Source organism: Cervus elaphus, chromosome X (genome assembly GCF_910594005.1).
Source record: "Cervus elaphus chromosome X, mCerEla1.1, whole genome shotgun sequence".
In the NCBI taxonomy this organism is placed as follows: Eukaryota; Metazoa; Chordata; class Mammalia; order Artiodactyla; family Cervidae; genus Cervus; species Cervus elaphus.
This window is the reverse complement of record NC_057848.1, coordinates 73762215-73779607: the sequence shown is the minus strand read 5'-3', so window position 1 is coordinate 73779607 and position 17393 is coordinate 73762215. Positions and strand designations below refer to the sequence as shown.

Sequence of the window (17393 nt, the reverse complement as noted above, 5' to 3'; positions counted from 1 at the left end):
GGGATTGAGATGTTGGCTGACGTTGGCTCTCATGAGGGCTGTGGGAACTCTGGCTCTGCTGTGCTCGGGAAGGAAAGGCCTGGGAGGCTCTGGGCTGGGTTCCTCTGGGACCTTGTCCCCTTCCTCACAGCCATGTGGAAATGGAGGCTCTGCAAGGTGCTGAGACCCTGCTGAGGTTCAGGCCTGTGGCTCTGCTCCTCTGGCTCTCCCCGCCTCGAGTAAACAGGGATCCATCTCCAGGTACAAGGATAGAAGTGAGGATGGAGGTGCCTGTGGTCAGGTCCCCTGTAAGCATGGGCTACCTCTCTATCCCTCAGCACCTCCTCAGTGCCTTCTCAGCCGTGGAAAGTTGTGACAGTATCCAAGCGGGTTATTTGAGGTTTGAATTATGTGATCCATGCCTGGTGCCGTCCCAGGCCCTGGTGAGGATAGGGAGAACACCTGATCCAGTAGTCCCTGCTCTTCTTTATTCTTTCTGTAGGCCCTGGGCAGGGGCCGGGGCATCTGTTGACATTGGAGGCAGTGGTGTGAGAAGGGCTGAGAGGATTTGGCTCGCAAATGCAAGGGGAAGACACCTGGCAGGGCCGCCGTCAAGGGCAGCCCCAGGGCCAAGGCCAGATTGGTTAGCACAGATCTGCCCTCAACAGGCCTGGGGTAACATGGGGGATCTGCAGAGTCAGCAGTGATGGGGCTTGAGATGAGGGGTGGGGTGGGGGCTGGGGGGGGGAAGCCAAAACCAGGACTGTGCCTGTCTGTGCTGAGAAAGGACCAGAGCCTGGCCAGTGGGCTTCAAAGCTAGGGGGACCCGCCCTCCCCCCCTCAGTGCTCCCAGGGTTTCAGGTCTCTTTGTCTTGGAACTCACCACGTGCCTCTCTCCACCTGTCCGGCCCTCCTTCCTGACTTCCCTGCAGACTGCACGTGATGGACGGGTCCTCTGTGTTGCCACCCTCCTGTCAGTGGACAGCGTGGAGGCAGATGGAAAGAGCCAGCCGTCTGTGACCACCCCCTTTTGTGTCACCAGGAGCATGCTCTAAGGGGCTGATGTCTGGACCAGGGACTGTGTGTTGGGTGTGGTGCCTGGATTCTAAATAAAGCTGTGAGGGCAGAGCATCACCGGCTGGTGTTCACCTTGTGGAAATCTTGCATTTGTTTTCAGGTTTGGGGCAATGTGTTTGCAAGGCCCTTGGCGTTTGGCGTGACCCTGCTTTCCAGTGAGGCTCTTGGGGAAGCCCCTGGATTGGGAGCTGGCGACTCTTAGCTGCTGATCAGCAACTTGTGGCATCATCAGGGGATCCAGGAGGAGCCCCTTCTGTTTCAGGGTGCAGGACTCATGGAAGGTGACACCCCCATGGTCAGGAGCCGGACTGGGTCTTCTGCTATGCGGCAGGCAAGACCCAGAGGCCCGCCCATTCTGACATGGCCTCAGCGAATGGCTCAGGAGCCACATTCTTGGCAGCATGTGTGAAATGTTGCTGCTTCACATGAAAAGGGACCATGGGGCCCAGACTGAGGCCTGCGTGATGCGTGGCCTTCCAGCCTCATCTGGCTCAGCCAGGGCCCTGTGAATAGCATGGACAGAAAGAACACATACTAGCAGTTCTCATTTGCTTCTTTATTTACTCCTGTGAAGTTCTGGTGCACTTTCTTAGAGACAAAAGTAGATTTTTGATTACAAAAGAGTGCTTTTGAGTGTCCCTGGGGATCTGGCAGCTCAGGGACTTGGCTTGTCTTTAAACTCCTCACAGAGGGCACACTTGTAATCTGAGTTCTCCTCCTGCTCCTCCTTTGCCTCAGGGGCCTCGTTTGGGCCACAACGAAAACGGCTCCCCTGATGATGGAATCATAGGTGTTATACAAAGTCATCGCTGAATCATAATCTTTGTACCTTGGGGAGCTCTTGGGCAGTTCCCCTGTGCCGTCCCTTCTAGCAGTAACTGGGGGTACAGACATGGCATTGCTGGATGGACCTTCTCCACTGGGGCAGGCCCACTCACTGAGGAGATGGCTTGACCTGGGCCCCCGGGCTCCACTGCCCATAAACCAAAGGCCACAGAACACAAATGAGTGCTGGCCGAGGGTTCCGTGAACAGTTGAGGTTCCCTTCTGGACCTGCTTGTCAGCCTCTTCGGTGCACTAGTGATGGAATTGAGGAGAGCATCTGGTCACCACTGCTTGCTTCTTTTTCTTTGGGGTCGCTGTTGTGCCAGTGGCAGGCTGAGCAGTTCTTCTGGGGTTGCATTTCCTCTAGATGTTCTGCATGAGGAGAGGCTTGTCTCTCTGGAACTTGAAGTAGTGATAGATCTGAAAGGAAATGAATCACTTTAGCCATCATAGGGGAGAATAGCTTTTCCTCACCACCCTCCTTCCCACCACTGTCCCGACTTTACTGAACTATTGAAACAAGGTATTCTCATTCCTGGCAGGTGTTATGGGGAATTCCTGAAATCAAGTGGCCTCTAGAGTCTGGAGTCACCCTGTGGATCCTGTCTAAGGGGATTCATGGAAAATGACAAGGCTTGCTTTAAAACCACCCTCTCACGAGAAAGAAGTTCTCCTGGAAATTGAAATCCATCCAGCACTCGGCTTGTTTAGTCCAGTTTTCCCAGAAGGGCTTTCTACATTACCATCATCCTCTTCTTCCCTAAAGCTCTACCCAAATAGTGGATTTTACTGAACCCATGCAGGTTCAGTTCGTGGATGAAACTTTTGATGCTGTCTTGAAGATCATGTCCATGCCTCTGTGCTGGAGGACCTCCGTCTGGAAGAGATCTGCCTCAATTACCACCATGTCTGCCTCATCATTCCGGTGCACAGAGATGAAGGCTGCATTCTCCAAGATCATCCAGAGGTTCCTAGGGAAGGACAGCCCAAGGACGGCATTGTTCCCTTTCTCATTGGCTCCTGCTGGTATTGGGCCCTGTGGGGTGGGTTGTCTTGGGAACCGGGATCTGGGCTCTTGGGTTGGTCCCACCACTTCTCCAAAGCCTCCTCTGAATCCACATTTGTATCTGGGTGACATCGTGGGGGTGCCCTGCTGTAGGCTCTCAAGCAGTGGATGGGGCAAATGTGGCTGCAGGTGCCTCATTGGAACTCTGAATATCAGTGGAGCCAGTGTGGTTCAGGAGCATTTTCGACCCAACCAGTGAATGGTCAGGGTAGAAGGGCCTCAGAGCAGGGTGGTGGTGCCCAATAAATATGGTCTGGAGATTCTAGAATCTGGGTAATGGGCCAGGTAGCCAATGAAGTGGTGCATTCCTTACTTGTTTCATGATGTCACAAATGTAATATGGAAAGGCAGCCATGGCCCCGTGTGGGAGAGGGGGTCTGGGGACAGAGATGTGATCCCCAGCTTGTCTCCTGTCTGAAAGTATAGAAAAGTGTGTTTCAGGTTGCCTGCAAAGGCTCCCATCTGCTCCCATGCGCCTTGTTTCAGGGGGCCAAGCCCTGGACAGGTTGAGAACCATGCCCCTGGCTCCACCCCTCCCCTACCAACGGGCAGGCCTGTGGCTGCCTTCTGCTAAAGGGGCAGGCCCTGGTGAGTCCTGGCTCATCTACCACCGATAGAGACCCCAGGGGTCAGATGGGGCCCTGGCGACTGTCCCTCCCAGAAGATGGGGTCCATAGTTGGCTGGCTGGCCTAGCCTGAGTTGGTGGTTCCCCCCGTCCCCAGGCATTGTCCCTCTTCTGACTTTCGTCTCTTCTGAATAGTATTGCCAGTTGGCAGGTCCCACTCAGACGGCCCCAAAGTCAGAGTCCTGTTTCCTGCCCCAATTGCCCCCCAGGTCGAGCTTTCCTTAGTGTAGGGCTGTGCTGGAGCACAGTGGTATTGACCTCACTTTCCACTTGACTGTTCCCCAAGCACTTGAGACACAGACTCCCCCGGAGACCGTGTGGTAGGGCACAGCCAAGGGATCTGCTGAGCTTACAGCCTCCTGAGCTCTGCCCACCCCCAGATGGCATCCCGCTGCAGATCACAGGCTGTTGTATTCCGTTTCCATTCATTCCCATAAAGACCACTCTCTTGGCCCTAGAGTCCTCACTTTGGGAACATCTGTGTGTATGCTTTTCCCATCCTCTTCCCAGAGTCTCAGACTCGGATTCAGCCTCCCTGGAGGCTGCCTCGAAAGCTCTCGTTCCTTTCAACAGTGGGGTGGTTGGGCTTCTGCTACCCCTGGTCCTAGCCTCCCATGTCCAACTTGGGTATCTGTGGTTACCTGCCATTTCAAGGACTTGGTTGGGGGCTCAAGATTCAGCCTGTTCTGTTGAAAACAGCCACTTCACTGGTCTTCTCCGAGGCCAGCTGTGAACTTCTCCACTGCTGCCCCTGTCCCCACCACCACTGTTGACCAGTTCTCCCTTACCCAGACGGCAGGAACATCAAATGCTTTTGTTGGCTCACAGGTTAGGCGTTTTCCAAGGGGCCTTCTTTACACACACTCACTCTCAGGGACATGTCTGACTTACTGAGCTAGATGTGACCAAAGGGAGCCCCCTACTACCTGCATGAGAGTACGGGTGTGGGACTGGACAAAACCTGAGTGAGAGTCACCTGTGTTCACTGCATATGGATGATGGGGCAGTGGGTTTGAAGGTGCAAGTTTTCTGAACTTTGTGGTCCACTGTTCTTCAAAATCACCATGTAGGGGACAGACCGACACCTTGGAAAGGTACGTGTGTCAAGTACCCTATGGGCACTGTCCACTTGGTCTGCCACTCAGCAGGGTCATTTGCCCCATGTGAGGGCCACAGCCTGGTGTCTGAAAGGGAAGAGCTAAGAGTGTTTGGAAGAGGCTCTACCAGAGGCCCTTGGCCTGAAGACTGGCAGCCGGAATGGAGCTCACAGGCCTTAACTTGGGCTTGCTCCCTGGGCTTTGAGCTCCTAAACAGGCTGATAAAGGATTCATCATGTTGGTTCATCTGACTGTGACATGACCCTGGAGGCTGTGATCCTCACTGGGGGCCCCTGACGGCTCCTCCAAATGGGACCAAAAACTGTGCTATCTGTGGGCAGCCTGGCTATTGTGGGGTTCCTGCCCCCACCCCCACCCTACTCAGGGCCCCTCCTCATCCCTGGGTCCTGAGGGAGCTGCCTTTTCTGGTCCCCCTCCTCCAGGCACCACATGGGCTCTGGCAGTGGGTTTGCATGGCACTGAGGGGTTTTTTCATCTCTGGCTCAGGACACCCGTTTTGTGTACATACAAGCCCTCATGACGTCCAAGGCCTGCCTTTCTCAGCCTCACTCTCCTGCCCCTGTGCTTGGCGTCCCTGTCCTGGTGTCCCTAGCCCAGAGGCTCTCCAGCTGCTCCCCTCTGTCGCTGGGGCTGGGGAGACCTGGAGCTTTGGGGGTCATCTTACCTTCCCTCCCGTATCAGAGGAGGCTCCTGTAGGGGCCTTATCCCAGTGGGCATCAGGGCCATAAGGTCTGACCCTCCCTCCCTCCTGCTCTGTGAGGAGCTGGTCAGCCTGGCAGGTGTAGCTGGGCAGGAAGCCCCATGGCAACAGCAGGGACAGGGCTCTGCCCTCAGGCAGGAGTCACTGGGAATTGACAGAGATGCCAGCCCCCGGCAGAATCAGTTCTCAACAAACGCCAGAGCAGGCCCACAGTGCTTCTGATTCTCCTCATCCCCTTCCTTCGATGGGCCTGCTTTTTGTCACCTCAGAGGCATCATGTAGCACTGAGAAGAGGAAAATGTGAGAAGTCGGAAGATCAGGCTGTGGCTTGCGGTGGGCAGGAAGGGCGGGGGCTCCAGAGGAATTGAGTCCAGGGCTCTGAGCCCACCCCATCCCTCACTAGCACGTGGGCCTGGGAAGATCCCAAGCCCCGTGGCCTCATTTCTTCTCCTGTGAAGCCAGCCGGTTTGAGGAGCCCACGTGTTGGGCTGCAGGATGCTCCTGAGGGACGGGATGCAGCTGCCAGGGCCTGGCGGCCATTGCCTCTGTGATGTCGGGGCAGGAATCTGTCACAATCTTGCCCCCAGACTGTCCTCCAGTCTCCACTGTAGGAAGGAGTTGGCTGCTTTGTGGTCCAGGGCTTGTCCGAGAATGTGCACCTGAATAGAATGTGGGATACCTAATCAGCCAAATAAGACGCTTCACAAATAAAACTAAGAACTGTGCTACTTAGACCACAGTGGACCATAATGTTATTAGCTCAGACGTGTCTGACTGTTTGCTACTCCATGGACTGTAGCCTGCCAATCTCCTCGGTTCATGGAATTCTCCAGGCAAGAATACTGGAGTGGGTTGCCATGCCCTTCTTCAGGCAGTATTCCTGATCCAAGAATCCATCCCAGGACTCCCACACTGCAAGCCGAATCTTCATCATTTGAGCTACTGGGAAAGCCCCATTTCCATAGAAGACCTGTTAAATTTGGGTGTGAAGGACTGTTCCAACAGGACCCAAGCTGCTGCAGGAAATAGAAGCAGGAGCCACTTTTGCCTCTGCCCTAGCTGGTCTTCCATCCAAAACATTACTTTCCTTTATTGCAGCCCCAACTAAGGTCAAGTCCTTGATTACAATGGCCAATTACAATCAAGATAATTGAAAGCTAATTAAGGCCTTGGATACTGGATCCGCGGGGCCAGGAAAGAAAGGGTCGTTCCATGCATTTCTTGGGCACCACTTCAAGGGAGTGCGACCAAAGTTCTGCAGGATTCCTAGCAGATGTGGGGTAGAAAACACCTCCTTTGCCCCTGTGATCAACAGCAATGCGACAAGAGTCAGGACCCCTTCCTTCCTGCCCCAGAAAGAGATCTCTCTGGGCTTTATCCAAGATGCAAAAGGACACCTTACAGCATTGATCTGTTTCAGACTCTGGCATCACCCCGAAGACAAACTGTCTGCAGGTCTGAGGGCTGCCACCTGCCTGCCACATGTCCATCACCTCCCACAGAAGGAACCCAGTGTCCCAAAGCCGCAAACCACCTTGGCTCAGGCACTGAAACTCGAGTGCTCCTCCTGGAGCCCCAACACCCTACCTCGTGTTGCCTTCTTCAGTGCGACTAGGGGAGGTCTCTCCACCTTCGTTGTGTGACTGTGGCTCCTAGAACTTTGCTCTAGGTGTGGGGGTGTCTTGCTTCTCCTAGTGTCCCCACTAATTACACAGCCTTTCCTGGAGCAGATACTCTGTAAAGGTCTTCGGAAAGTATGAGCCAGTGAACAAGGGCCTCAGATTAATTGTCTGCTAATTCCTTAAATAACCCAGGCAAATTCAAATAAAGATAATTTAGTTTTTGAGAATGACACACAAGAAGGACAGATGGATGAATTCATTGCAATTACTTTTATCATCTAATTCTTGCCCCATCAATATTAATGCTTCCCTGGTGGCTCAGACGGTAAAGTGTCTGTCTACAATCGGGAGACCCGTGTTCCATCCCTGGGTCGAGAAGATCCCCTGGAGAAGGAAATGGCAGCCCACTCCAGTACTCTTGCCTGGAAAATCCCATGGACTGAGGAGCCTTGTTGGCTACAGTCCATGGGGTCGCAAAGAGTCTAACACGACTGAGTGACTCCACCACTCTACCACAAGCTCACATTTCCGAAACAGTTCTAATTCCAATTCCATTGTGTCTCATTCAGGGCCACAAAACAAAATGTAAGAGTTTCCAATCTCTTAGAAAACAGCAAAACTCTTGTTCTTGAACTGTGTTAGCACAAACACATTGTGATCAATCTCATTCTCCAAGCTTAGACACTGACATTTATTTAGCATTGTGTGAAAACAATCAAAGTTTGAAGATTTTCTAAGGAAAACAGATGAATCTCCATGTCATTGTAGAGAACAGGAGCCCACAGATGCTGTGCACTGGTTCCCCCAACTGGCCCGGGCCCTCACTTCTGAGAAGGTGACTACTCCCTCTTCAATCACAGAGGGAAGGATTACCCTGGCTGCTGCTCTGGCTCAGACCCCCTATTCCTCCTCCCTCGCAGCCTCTGCAGACAGGAGAGCCCTCAAAGCCCTCTGTTAGACCCTGAGCACAGACACCGTGACTTGCCACTTGCTGGTCTCCACATAGGCCAGGGACCCCACAGGAACTCAGCAAACATGGTGGCTGTCAGGCACCTGCTGGTATTCCAGGTATCCCTCCCACACCCACACTTGGGTCAGCAGCTCTCTGGGCTCCCCAGAGAGACAGGGCTCACTCCCAACACACACCCCCATCCTGCTGAGTGCTCCCAAACCTGCTTCCTCAGGGGGCAGGTCTTCATTCTGCATGGTCAGATTGAGGACCAGCACTAGGAGGCCAACCTTGAGAAGGCTCTGCCCATTGCTCAGCATCACATCACAGGTGAGGCCCAGGGTAGGGACCATGATGTAGATGTGCTCCCCGGGGTCCAACTCCTTTACCTCCAGGCCAACGACAACCTGTAGGCACTCTGCAGCTTGACTGAAGACCTCCATGAGTGCTCCTGGTTGTCCCTGAGAACCTTCTTCAGCATTTCCTCCTGGAATGTCAGATGTTTGGCCAGATACAACAGAAGCAAGACTTTCATCAAGTTATCCACTATTTCATTCACAGCTTCGGGGGGCAAGGCCTCCACAAGGGCAGAGCAGGGGACTGTGGGTGAGGAGGCTGAGGGGGATGCAGCCTCCCCCGCCTCAGTCCCAGAGTGCTGCACCTCCACAGGGCCCTGGCCTCACCTGGGTCCTAAAGATCTTCCTCGAGCTTTCTCAGCTCAGTCATGTGGACCACGAGCGTGATGCCTGGGATCAAACTACAGAGTGAGGCAGGAGTGAGGCATGCGGGCAAATGGAACATATGGGGACCACGGGCCTGGATGGATAGATGGGCTGTGAATGGCCTCACCTGAGAACCGCAGCCTGGTCGGCCACAGGCCACTTGCAGGTCTCCTCTTGAAAAGTGCTCTCAGACCTCACAGGGACATGCCTCTGGAGTGGCCAGTCCCCTGGCTACCTGAAGAAGGAAGTGAGGTGGCTCCCCAGGGTGTGGTCAGCACAGCCCGAGATTTCTGGGACTGACAAGGTAAGGGGATTAGGCCCTTGTGGGGTCCCCTCTGTTCTGGGATGGGCAAGCCCTTGGTGTCCACTCAGGGCACCCTCATCACCTTGACTCCTGGCATTGCCTGGACCTCCTCTGTTCACTGACCTCAGGATACGTGCCTCAGATGTCTGCCTTAGCCTCCTGGTTTCTGCAGCTCCTGTGAGAAATGGAGGGGGCACCTAGGTGGTATCCTGTGGCACAGCCCTGAGCATTCTCTGACGGTACGAGAGGTGCACACTGTGAGGGTCCCTCAGTTGTGTGGTGAGAGGTCCCCTCAGAGCTCGCTGGTAGTACTTACCTTACCCTGGCAAAACCTGGTGCCTCCCCTCTGGGGGCCTTGAGGGAAACGCAGAACAATACCCGAGAGTGAACTGAAAGCGTTGAGGGGCCCCACATGCGGCCGCACCTGCCCAGGGTCTCCTGTGGGGCCTAGACTAGGGAGGTGTTCGGTCCTCAGCTCCTCCTCACGTCCTGCCTGCTTTCCCAGCACTGACCACAGGGGCGGGGGTCTGCTCAGTCCTCCATTGAGTTTGAGGTGTCCAGCCTCTGCCGACCTGAAGCCTTCTGCTCTGCCTGAAAACCTTACCTCCCGAGGTCCCTAAGCCAGAGGTCAAGAAACTGCTCACCCCACTATGTGCCCTCCAGTCCCTCTTGCAAGGGCCAAGATCCCTCCATATTGGGGTCTAACTGCCTTAGTCCTGCCTTGCATGGAGCTTAGACTCCAGACAAGACCTGCAAGTGTCCCATCTGCCATGTGGAGTTTCCCCTGCTTTCAAGAGGTCTCTCTGCCAGGGTTGTCAGGCAATGTGGCATGAGGTCATCCTGCCCAGGGACTACCAGGGTTCCCTATCTTCTGAGATCTGGCTACCCTCAGTCCTCCCTCAGGGTCCTCACCTTGATTTCCAGGAGGACCTAGTCTCTGTCCTCTCCCCACCGTAGTCCCTGCTCCTCACACCAAGTCCTCAGTCTCACAGAGCTGGATGTCAGGAACTCAGGAGAGACCTAGTGTGCTCTTCTCACCCCAAGGGCTCCCAGGTCTGGTGGCAGGGGCAGGGATGAGTGGGGTTCCGTCAGTCTTACATTGGATCGCTAGAGTTTTCACTTGGGGTCCCTTCAGCCTTCCCTCAGAGATCTCAACTTATCTCCAGGTCCGACTTCAGATTCTCTCCTCTCCCCTACTAACGCCCCAAACCTCATACCAGGACCCAAGTCTTTCTGATATGTGGATATCAGTAAGTCATCTCTCTATACTAGGACACCAGTCTGAAATCTGGATATCAGGAAGTCAGCCCCCTATACCAGGTCCCCAGTTTCTCTGAGACCCAGTCAGGAAATCCAGCATATGTTCATCCACCCAATGTCCTCCCAGAGCCCACTCTGCTCTGGGGTCCAGGGTCCCCTCAGTCCTTCCTCAGTGTCCTCACCTTGACTCTCAAAAGAAAGAAGATCTTTCTCACTGCCCATCTGACGCCCTGCCCCTTCTAACCTTTGCCTAACATTTCTGAGACACAGACTGGGGACCTAGGAAAGGGGGCGCAGTCTCAGTTGAGCAGAGTGAAGAAGCCCAGCTCCTCTAGCGTTTCAATTTGAGGACCCTGAGGGCCGATTGAGGGGACCCTGGACCCTAATCAGAGGAGACTTCAGAAAAGCCTGGAGCTGCTGTTGGTCCTTGCCCGATCTGGGATACGATGAGCCCAAAGTGCATGGTTTCACTTCCTGACATCCGGGTCTCTGACTGGGGACGTCACGTATGGGGCGGGGCCTCGGGGGGGTCCGATTTCCAGGTCCTGCAGGGTTGAAGACCTTGAGGACCCTGAAGAGGGACTAGAGGACCCTGGACCCGTAATCAGAGGGGACCTCAGAGAAGCGCATCTCTGTTGTCAGCCCAGGGCAACCGTGGGGGCAGGATGAGTGCCACAGGCATAAGCTGACTTCCTGACATCCGGGTCTTCAAGAGACTGGGATCCTGCTATAAGGGGCGGGGCTTCAGTTGCGGAGAGGCGAGAATCCAGGTCCTGCACGGAGGCAAGGTGAGGTTCCTGAAGGAGGACTGCGGGCACCCTGAGTGAGGACTGATGGAACCCCACAGATCCCCATCCCTGTAGTCGTCCCTGGGAGCCCTTGGGGTGAGAAGAGCACACTAGGTCTGTCTGACTTCCTCACATGCGGTGTCAGAGGGACTGGAGGCCTTGTGCAGGCGACGGGGTCTCAAAATGGCGGACAGGACAATTGCGTGTCCTGCCTAGAGTCCAGGCTCCATGCGAGGAAGGATTGAGGCGGTTCGACCCCAACATGGAGGGATCTTGGCCCTTGCAAGAGGGTCTTGGAGGGCCCAGAGTGGGGTGAGCAGGGTGAGCAGTTTCTTGACCGCTGGCTTAGGGAACTCAGTAGGTGATGTTTTACGGGCAGAGGTGGAGGCTTCAGGTTGGCAGAGGCTGGACTCCCCAACCCCGAGGTTGGACTGAGCAAACCCCTGCCCCTGTGGCGAGTGCTTGGAGGCCAGGCAGGAAGTGAGGAGGAGCTGAGGACCGAGCATCTCCCCAGCCTAGGACCCGCGCCAGGCCCTGGACAGGTGCGGCTGCATGTGGGGCCCCTCAGTGCTTTCTGTTCAGGCTTGTGTCTTGTTTTGAGTTTCCTTCTACTCCTCCAAAGGGGACCGTCCAGGCCATGCCAGGGGAAAGGTGAGCATTACAAGGTACCCACAACACAACTGGGTGTAATCCGAGTGTGCGTCCCCACCTAGCAGCACAGAAGGCCCAGGGCTGTGGCACAGTATAGCCCTTAGTTGTCACCTCCATTTCTCTCACAGGAGCTCCAGGAACCAGGAGGCGAGGGCAGAGGTCTGAAGCCTGTGTCCTCAGTTCAGAGAGCAGAGGAGGTCCAGGCAGTATCAGGAGTCAAGGTGAGAGGGTGACCTGAAGTGAACCAGAGGCTCCCTATCCCAGAACATAGGGGGGACCCAGAAGACCCCAATTCCTACCACTTTGTTGAACCCAGAAATCTCGGGCTGTGCTGACTGCACCCTGGGGAGCCAACTCACTTCCTCCTTTGGGTAGACATGGGAATGGTCTCCCAGAAGTATCGCTCCTGTGAGGTCTGAGAGCACCCCTCAAGGGGAGAGCTGTAAGTGGCCTGTGTGGTACCATCCAGGATGGGTTTCGTAGCCCAGGTTGCTCACACCTCCTCTCTCCCAGAGGCCCTTGGTCCCCATCTGTACCTCTGCCTCACTTCCGTGTCTTGTTTGACCTCAGGCATTGTGCTCGTGGTTGAGATGAGTGAGCTCAGCAAACCCGAGGAAGACCTTCAGGACCCAGGCGAGGCCCAGGGCCCTATCGAGCTGCCGCTCTTGGAGGCTGAGGTCGGGGAGTCCGCATCCCACTTGGCCTCCTACCCCCCAGCATCCTCCTCCGCTCCTGTGGAGGCCTTGCCCCAAGATATTCTGCATAGGATGATGGCTAAACTGATGAAGTTCCTGCTCCTCAAGTATCGAACCAAGGAGCTGACCTCCCAGGCGGAAATGCTGAATAAGGTCCTCAGGGATAACCAGGAGCACTTCCCGGTGGTCTTCAGGGAAGTCTCAGTGTGCCTGCAGCTGGTCTTTGGTGTGGATGTGAAGGAGGTGGACCCAGCGGAGCACATCTACATCTTGGTCCCCATCCTGGGCCTCACTTGCGATGAGATGCTGAGCGATGGGGTGGGCCTGCCCAAGGCCGGCTTCCTGGTGCTGGTCCTCAGCATGATCATGCGGTTTGGAGACCCGGCCCCCGAGGAGGCGGTCTGGGGAGAACTCAACAGGATGGGGGTGTATGTTGGGAGTGAGCAATGTGTCTTTGGGGAGCCCAGGGAGCTTCTGACCCAAGTGTGGGTGCGGGAGGGATACCTGCAGTACCAGCAGGTGCCTGACAGCCACCCTGTTCGCTATGAGTTCCTGTGGGGTCCCCGGGCCTATGTGGAGACCAGCAAGTGGCAAGTCATGGCATTTATGCGCAGGGTCAACCAAAGGCCTTTGAGGGCTTTCCCATTCCTGTCTGCATAAGATGCGAGGGAGGAGGAATAGGGGGCCTGAGACAGAGCAGCAGCCAGGTTGTTCCTTCTCTCTGTGGTTAAAGAGGGGGTAGTCAGCTTTCAATAATGTGAGGGCCCGGGCTAGTTGGGGGAACCAGTTTGTAGCATCTTTTGGTTCCTGTTCTCTATGATGACGTGGGGATTCATCTCTGTTTTCTTTAGAAATTTTTCAAAGTTTGATTACAGGGAAGGCTAAAGAAACTTCAATATCTTAGCTTTGTGAATGATATTGATCCGAGTGTATTTGTGGTTACCCAGTTCAAAAACAAGAGTTTTGCTGTTTTGTAAGAGAGATGGGAAAGTCTTCCATTTTGTTTTGTGGTCCTGAACAGAATACAATGGAATAAAAATTAGAACTGTTTTGATAATTGGAACTTATGTAGCAATATTATTGAATGGAAAAGAGTTAGATAATAAACATAATCAAAGCGAATTCATGATTATGTCCTTCTTGTCTGTTATTCACAATTACTAAATGATCTCAGTTAATTGAATTTTCCTGGGTTATTAAAGAAAGTAGCAGACAATCTGAGAACCCTGCTCACAGGTTCAGTTATTCCAAAGTCGTGTACAGATTCTCTGCTCCGTGAAAGGCCATGTTAACAGTGGGGACACTAGGAGTAGCAGGACACCCCCACACTTACATCAGTAGTCCAGGAGCTGCAGTCACATGAGGTTTGTCTTGGGGGTGAGGGGAATCTCTGAAACAGATCATTGCTGTGAGGTGTCCTTTTGCTTCTTGGATAAACCCCAGAGAGATCTCTTTCTAGGGCAGGCAGGAAGGGGTCCAGGCTCTTGTCCCATAGCTGTTGACCACAGGGATGAAATAGGTGTGTTCTATCCACCATCTGCTAGGAATCCTAGAGAAATATGAATCTTTCTCTTTGATATATGGCCCAGTATTCCCTGTGCTAGCCCTCCTGTCTCTGCCTTGGGAAGCTGATTAACAAGTACATTGAAATAACAGTTTCTTTGGTCATCTGGACTTTATGATTTTTTCTTGTGAACATTGTCTAGATTTCATTTGGATGAAATGAGTGAAGAGAAGCTGCAAAAGTGGACAGGACCTGCTGTGTGACGAGAATCCTGGAATCTTTGAGTGAGCTGTGCCCAGCTGGAGACACTGCTCTCCACCCCAAAACACACACAGACACTGAAATTGATATATATTCTCCGGGAGGAAAACACAGAACAGCAATTCTGAGTGGTTTTCTATTCCATTTCTAAATAAAATGCCAATTCTCTGAGGTGTCCTCAAAACAATACAATTTCCAGAGGGGAGAGTGACAGAATCTGAGATTCGAATAGCGTGAGAAATAAGTACCAGCTAGTAAAGATGCAACATCTGCCAGCTTCCCTGGGTTCGGGTGGGTTCAGAAGTGTGGAGACAGCAGAGACCCAGGTTAAGGCTGTGCCTGGCCTGAAAAGGCAGGAGCAACTTCCGGGCCTAAGGAGGTGGTGAGGTCACTGCAGTGGGCGTGTGGATGGATGCAGGGAGCTTAAAGGGCAGCTCTCCATGCTGAGTGCCAGAGAAAAAGGGGAACAGGAGATGTGATTCTGGTCACATATATGGCAGCTGCATGATAGTCAGTGAACACTTGGAAAAGGTGGAGAATGTGAAGACCTATGTGACCTGATCAGACTCTCCTCCCCAAAACAAAAGAGAGTTTTAACTGCTGCTCTTGCGGAGCATCTGCTAGGCAGTGTGGAATTGGATAGATGACAGGTGTTCAGTCACCTCTTGTCTTCCTCTCTCCCTGCACACATGGGGACACGACCCTGCCAGGCCTCTTCACTTAGGAAGGGTCATATGATGATCCGGGTCCAGAGAATTTTGAGCAGAAGCGTTTTCGTCAACAACCATTTGTTCTGAAGGGACACGGGCACCTGGGGGTTAATCCTCAAGTCAGGACAACACAGACACAGACCACTCTGAGTGTGGTATCTCTTCCAGATACTAAATCCCCTCACCTCTGACCTTTGAGAGAGGCCGCCCCACAGGGAACTGGCTGCAGGAATTCCACCCTCCCCCACCAAAGACCCACATCCTGCCCCTGCCCCCCAAGAGCTGAACTGTCAGCCCCCTCTGGGCTGTGCTCAGTCTCTATCAGGAGGGCAGCATCCAGCTGCCAAAGGCCCCTGTTGGGGTTGGGGGCATCCTCCTCGTGGGGCCCAGCCCAGATACCCCCCACCCCTAATGCCCATATCACCCCCTCTCCCCCCGAACCTGGCCTTGGGTTTTGTCCTGCCTGTCCCCCCCCACCCCCCACTGAGAGTGGATTAGGCCCTGGTCCTGATGACCTCATGTGTGTAACTTTATTTGGAAATCCCTGAGCAGCATCCCATTCCACGGTGCCTCAGGTGGAGCCAGCAGGACTTGATGCAGCCCCTGGGCACGACTCCTCGTGGGGTGTCAGTAGTAGTCATTGCCATGGAATTGCAGGCACATCTCTAAGATCCTGTGGTGTATCAGACCATTCATTCCCTGTGGAATCCATGTGGAATGTGTGGGAAGAAACTCAGGGCCTTGTGAATGTGACTGAGGTCCTGGCTTTTGAGCCTGAGTGTGAGGCAGAGGGGTGTCTGGTCAGCCATCGGTAGAGCTAGCTAGGACTTTGGTGTCCCCAGTCATGCTGTTTGAGCAGAGGACAATCTGTAGCAGATGCCTGGGAAGGTGCTCCCCCAGGCACCACAGGCCCCAGACTCCAGTGAGGATTCAGAAAGGAGCCAGGTAGGAGAGGAATCTGGGGCCCACGGGTGCAGGCTGCATAGAGGGTCAACAACCTCAGAGACATGGATGCAGCAAGCCCTGGAGATTCCATCAGACCTTCCTGGGTTTGGCTGGGAGAGGGACAGGGGAGCAGGTGCCACTGCAGGTGAGATGCTGTCCCGGCCTCCACGAGGACGTCTGTGCTCTGGGGCCAAGGCTGGGACCACAGCCCCAGGGGGCACTCCAGGATGTATATGTGGCAGCTCTCATGGCAGGGACTCCTCATGCGCCTTATGGGATATGACTGCTAGGTGTGGTTGGGTTCTTGCTCTGGGTACATAAGAACCTCAGGCCTTTGATTGCGAGGAGGCCCAACTGGCCCTCACCTCCACCGACTTATCTGGAGGTCATTTCCAGGATCCAGCATCTTCTGCAGCAGCCTCTGTGTGGACACACACCACCCTGTTCCCAAGCTGATCTTGCCCAGGGCATCACAGATTGGACAGGCACCTCCCTTGGGTTAGGGATTCTCAGTGAGTGTTCTGCTCCTCTGAGAAGTCCCTGTGTTTCCTCATGGCTTCCCTGGAGGCTCAGTGTTAAAGAATCTGCCTGCAATGTGTGAGATGCAAGTTCAATCCCTAGGTGGGAAGGTACTCTAGAGGAGGAAAAGGCATCCCACTCCACAATTTTTGCCTGGGAAATCCCATGGACAGAGGAGACAGGTTGGGGGTGTGTGTGCCACAGTCCATGGTGTCGCAGAGTGAGACACGACTGATGGACTGAGCACTCACATGTACGCACAGCTAAAGCTTTGCTCTGGACCCTTGTATCCTTGGCAAGACATTGACCCCTGCCTCGATCTTGACAGACTTCTGTGGCAAATAACACTGGCAGACATCTTAATGTGGCTTTTGAGCAAGTATGGGGTTCCAGGTCGACACCTGGCCTCGGTTGATGGCTTTTGCCATATCCAGGCAAAACATCTATGAGGTTGGATTAGAGCAGTTTTTGTGGGACTTGAGAAAAAAGTTGACCCAGAGATGTTTCTGGAAGAGGCCCGGTTTTAGTATATTATATGGGATTGGAGGTTAAGGGAGAGGAAAAGTTGCAGCTAATTCAGCAAGTGTTGTTTCACACTTACAGGTTCCCTGTGGCTGTGGCTGTGTTTGGTTTCCTTTCTATTACCTTTTTGAACATATTTAGCATGTTGTGCCCAAAATTTCTTTGCCTTTTTTATTTTGAAAATATACCTTATTTTCACCTTTTCCTTTGTAACCCTTTTAACCCTTGTATCCCTTTATGATTTGAAAAAACAAATTGTGAGAATAGCAGAAATCTCTTATGCCCCTCACCCAGTCTCCCCTATTCCTAATATCTTACAATAATATCGTATATTTATTACAATTAATGAGGAAGTATTGATGCATTATTTATTATCAACTAAAGCCCATATTTACTCAGATTTCTATAGGTTTTACCCATTCCCGGATCCTGGCAAGGAAAATACCCTAACATTTACTTGTAATGTCTCCTTGGGTTCCTTTTATCTTTAACATTTCTTTGTTTTGGATGGTCTTGACAGTTTTGAGGAGTACTCGGTAGATGTTTCTTT

General features: G+C 53.5%; 2 protein-coding genes across 13 annotated transcripts in view; both read left to right on the top strand.

The window, feature by feature from the left end:
- The window catches only part of LOC122689847 (melanoma-associated antigen 10-like), a 596047-nt gene extending 582549 nt beyond the window's left edge, over positions 1–13498 (top strand). For 7 of the 12 annotated variants that reach the window (XM_043896617.1, XM_043896621.1, XM_043896620.1 and 4 more), the window contains one exon: positions 12258–13498. In XM_043896617.1, coding sequence (XP_043752552.1) covers positions 12278–13042 — 765 coding nt within the window. In that variant the 5' untranslated portion in view covers positions 12258–12277 and the 3' untranslated portion in view covers positions 13043–13498. Of the gene's footprint in view, positions 1–10835; positions 11151–11670; positions 11688–11815; positions 11909–12257 lie in introns of those variants that run through there. The other 5 variants (XM_043896624.1, XM_043896625.1, XM_043896623.1 and 2 more) reach the window with 5 other exon arrangements.
- LOC122689843 (melanoma-associated antigen 10-like) overlaps positions 1–17393 on the top strand; it is a 335391-nt gene that overhangs the window by 160711 nt on the left and 157287 nt on the right. The window lies entirely within an intron of this gene.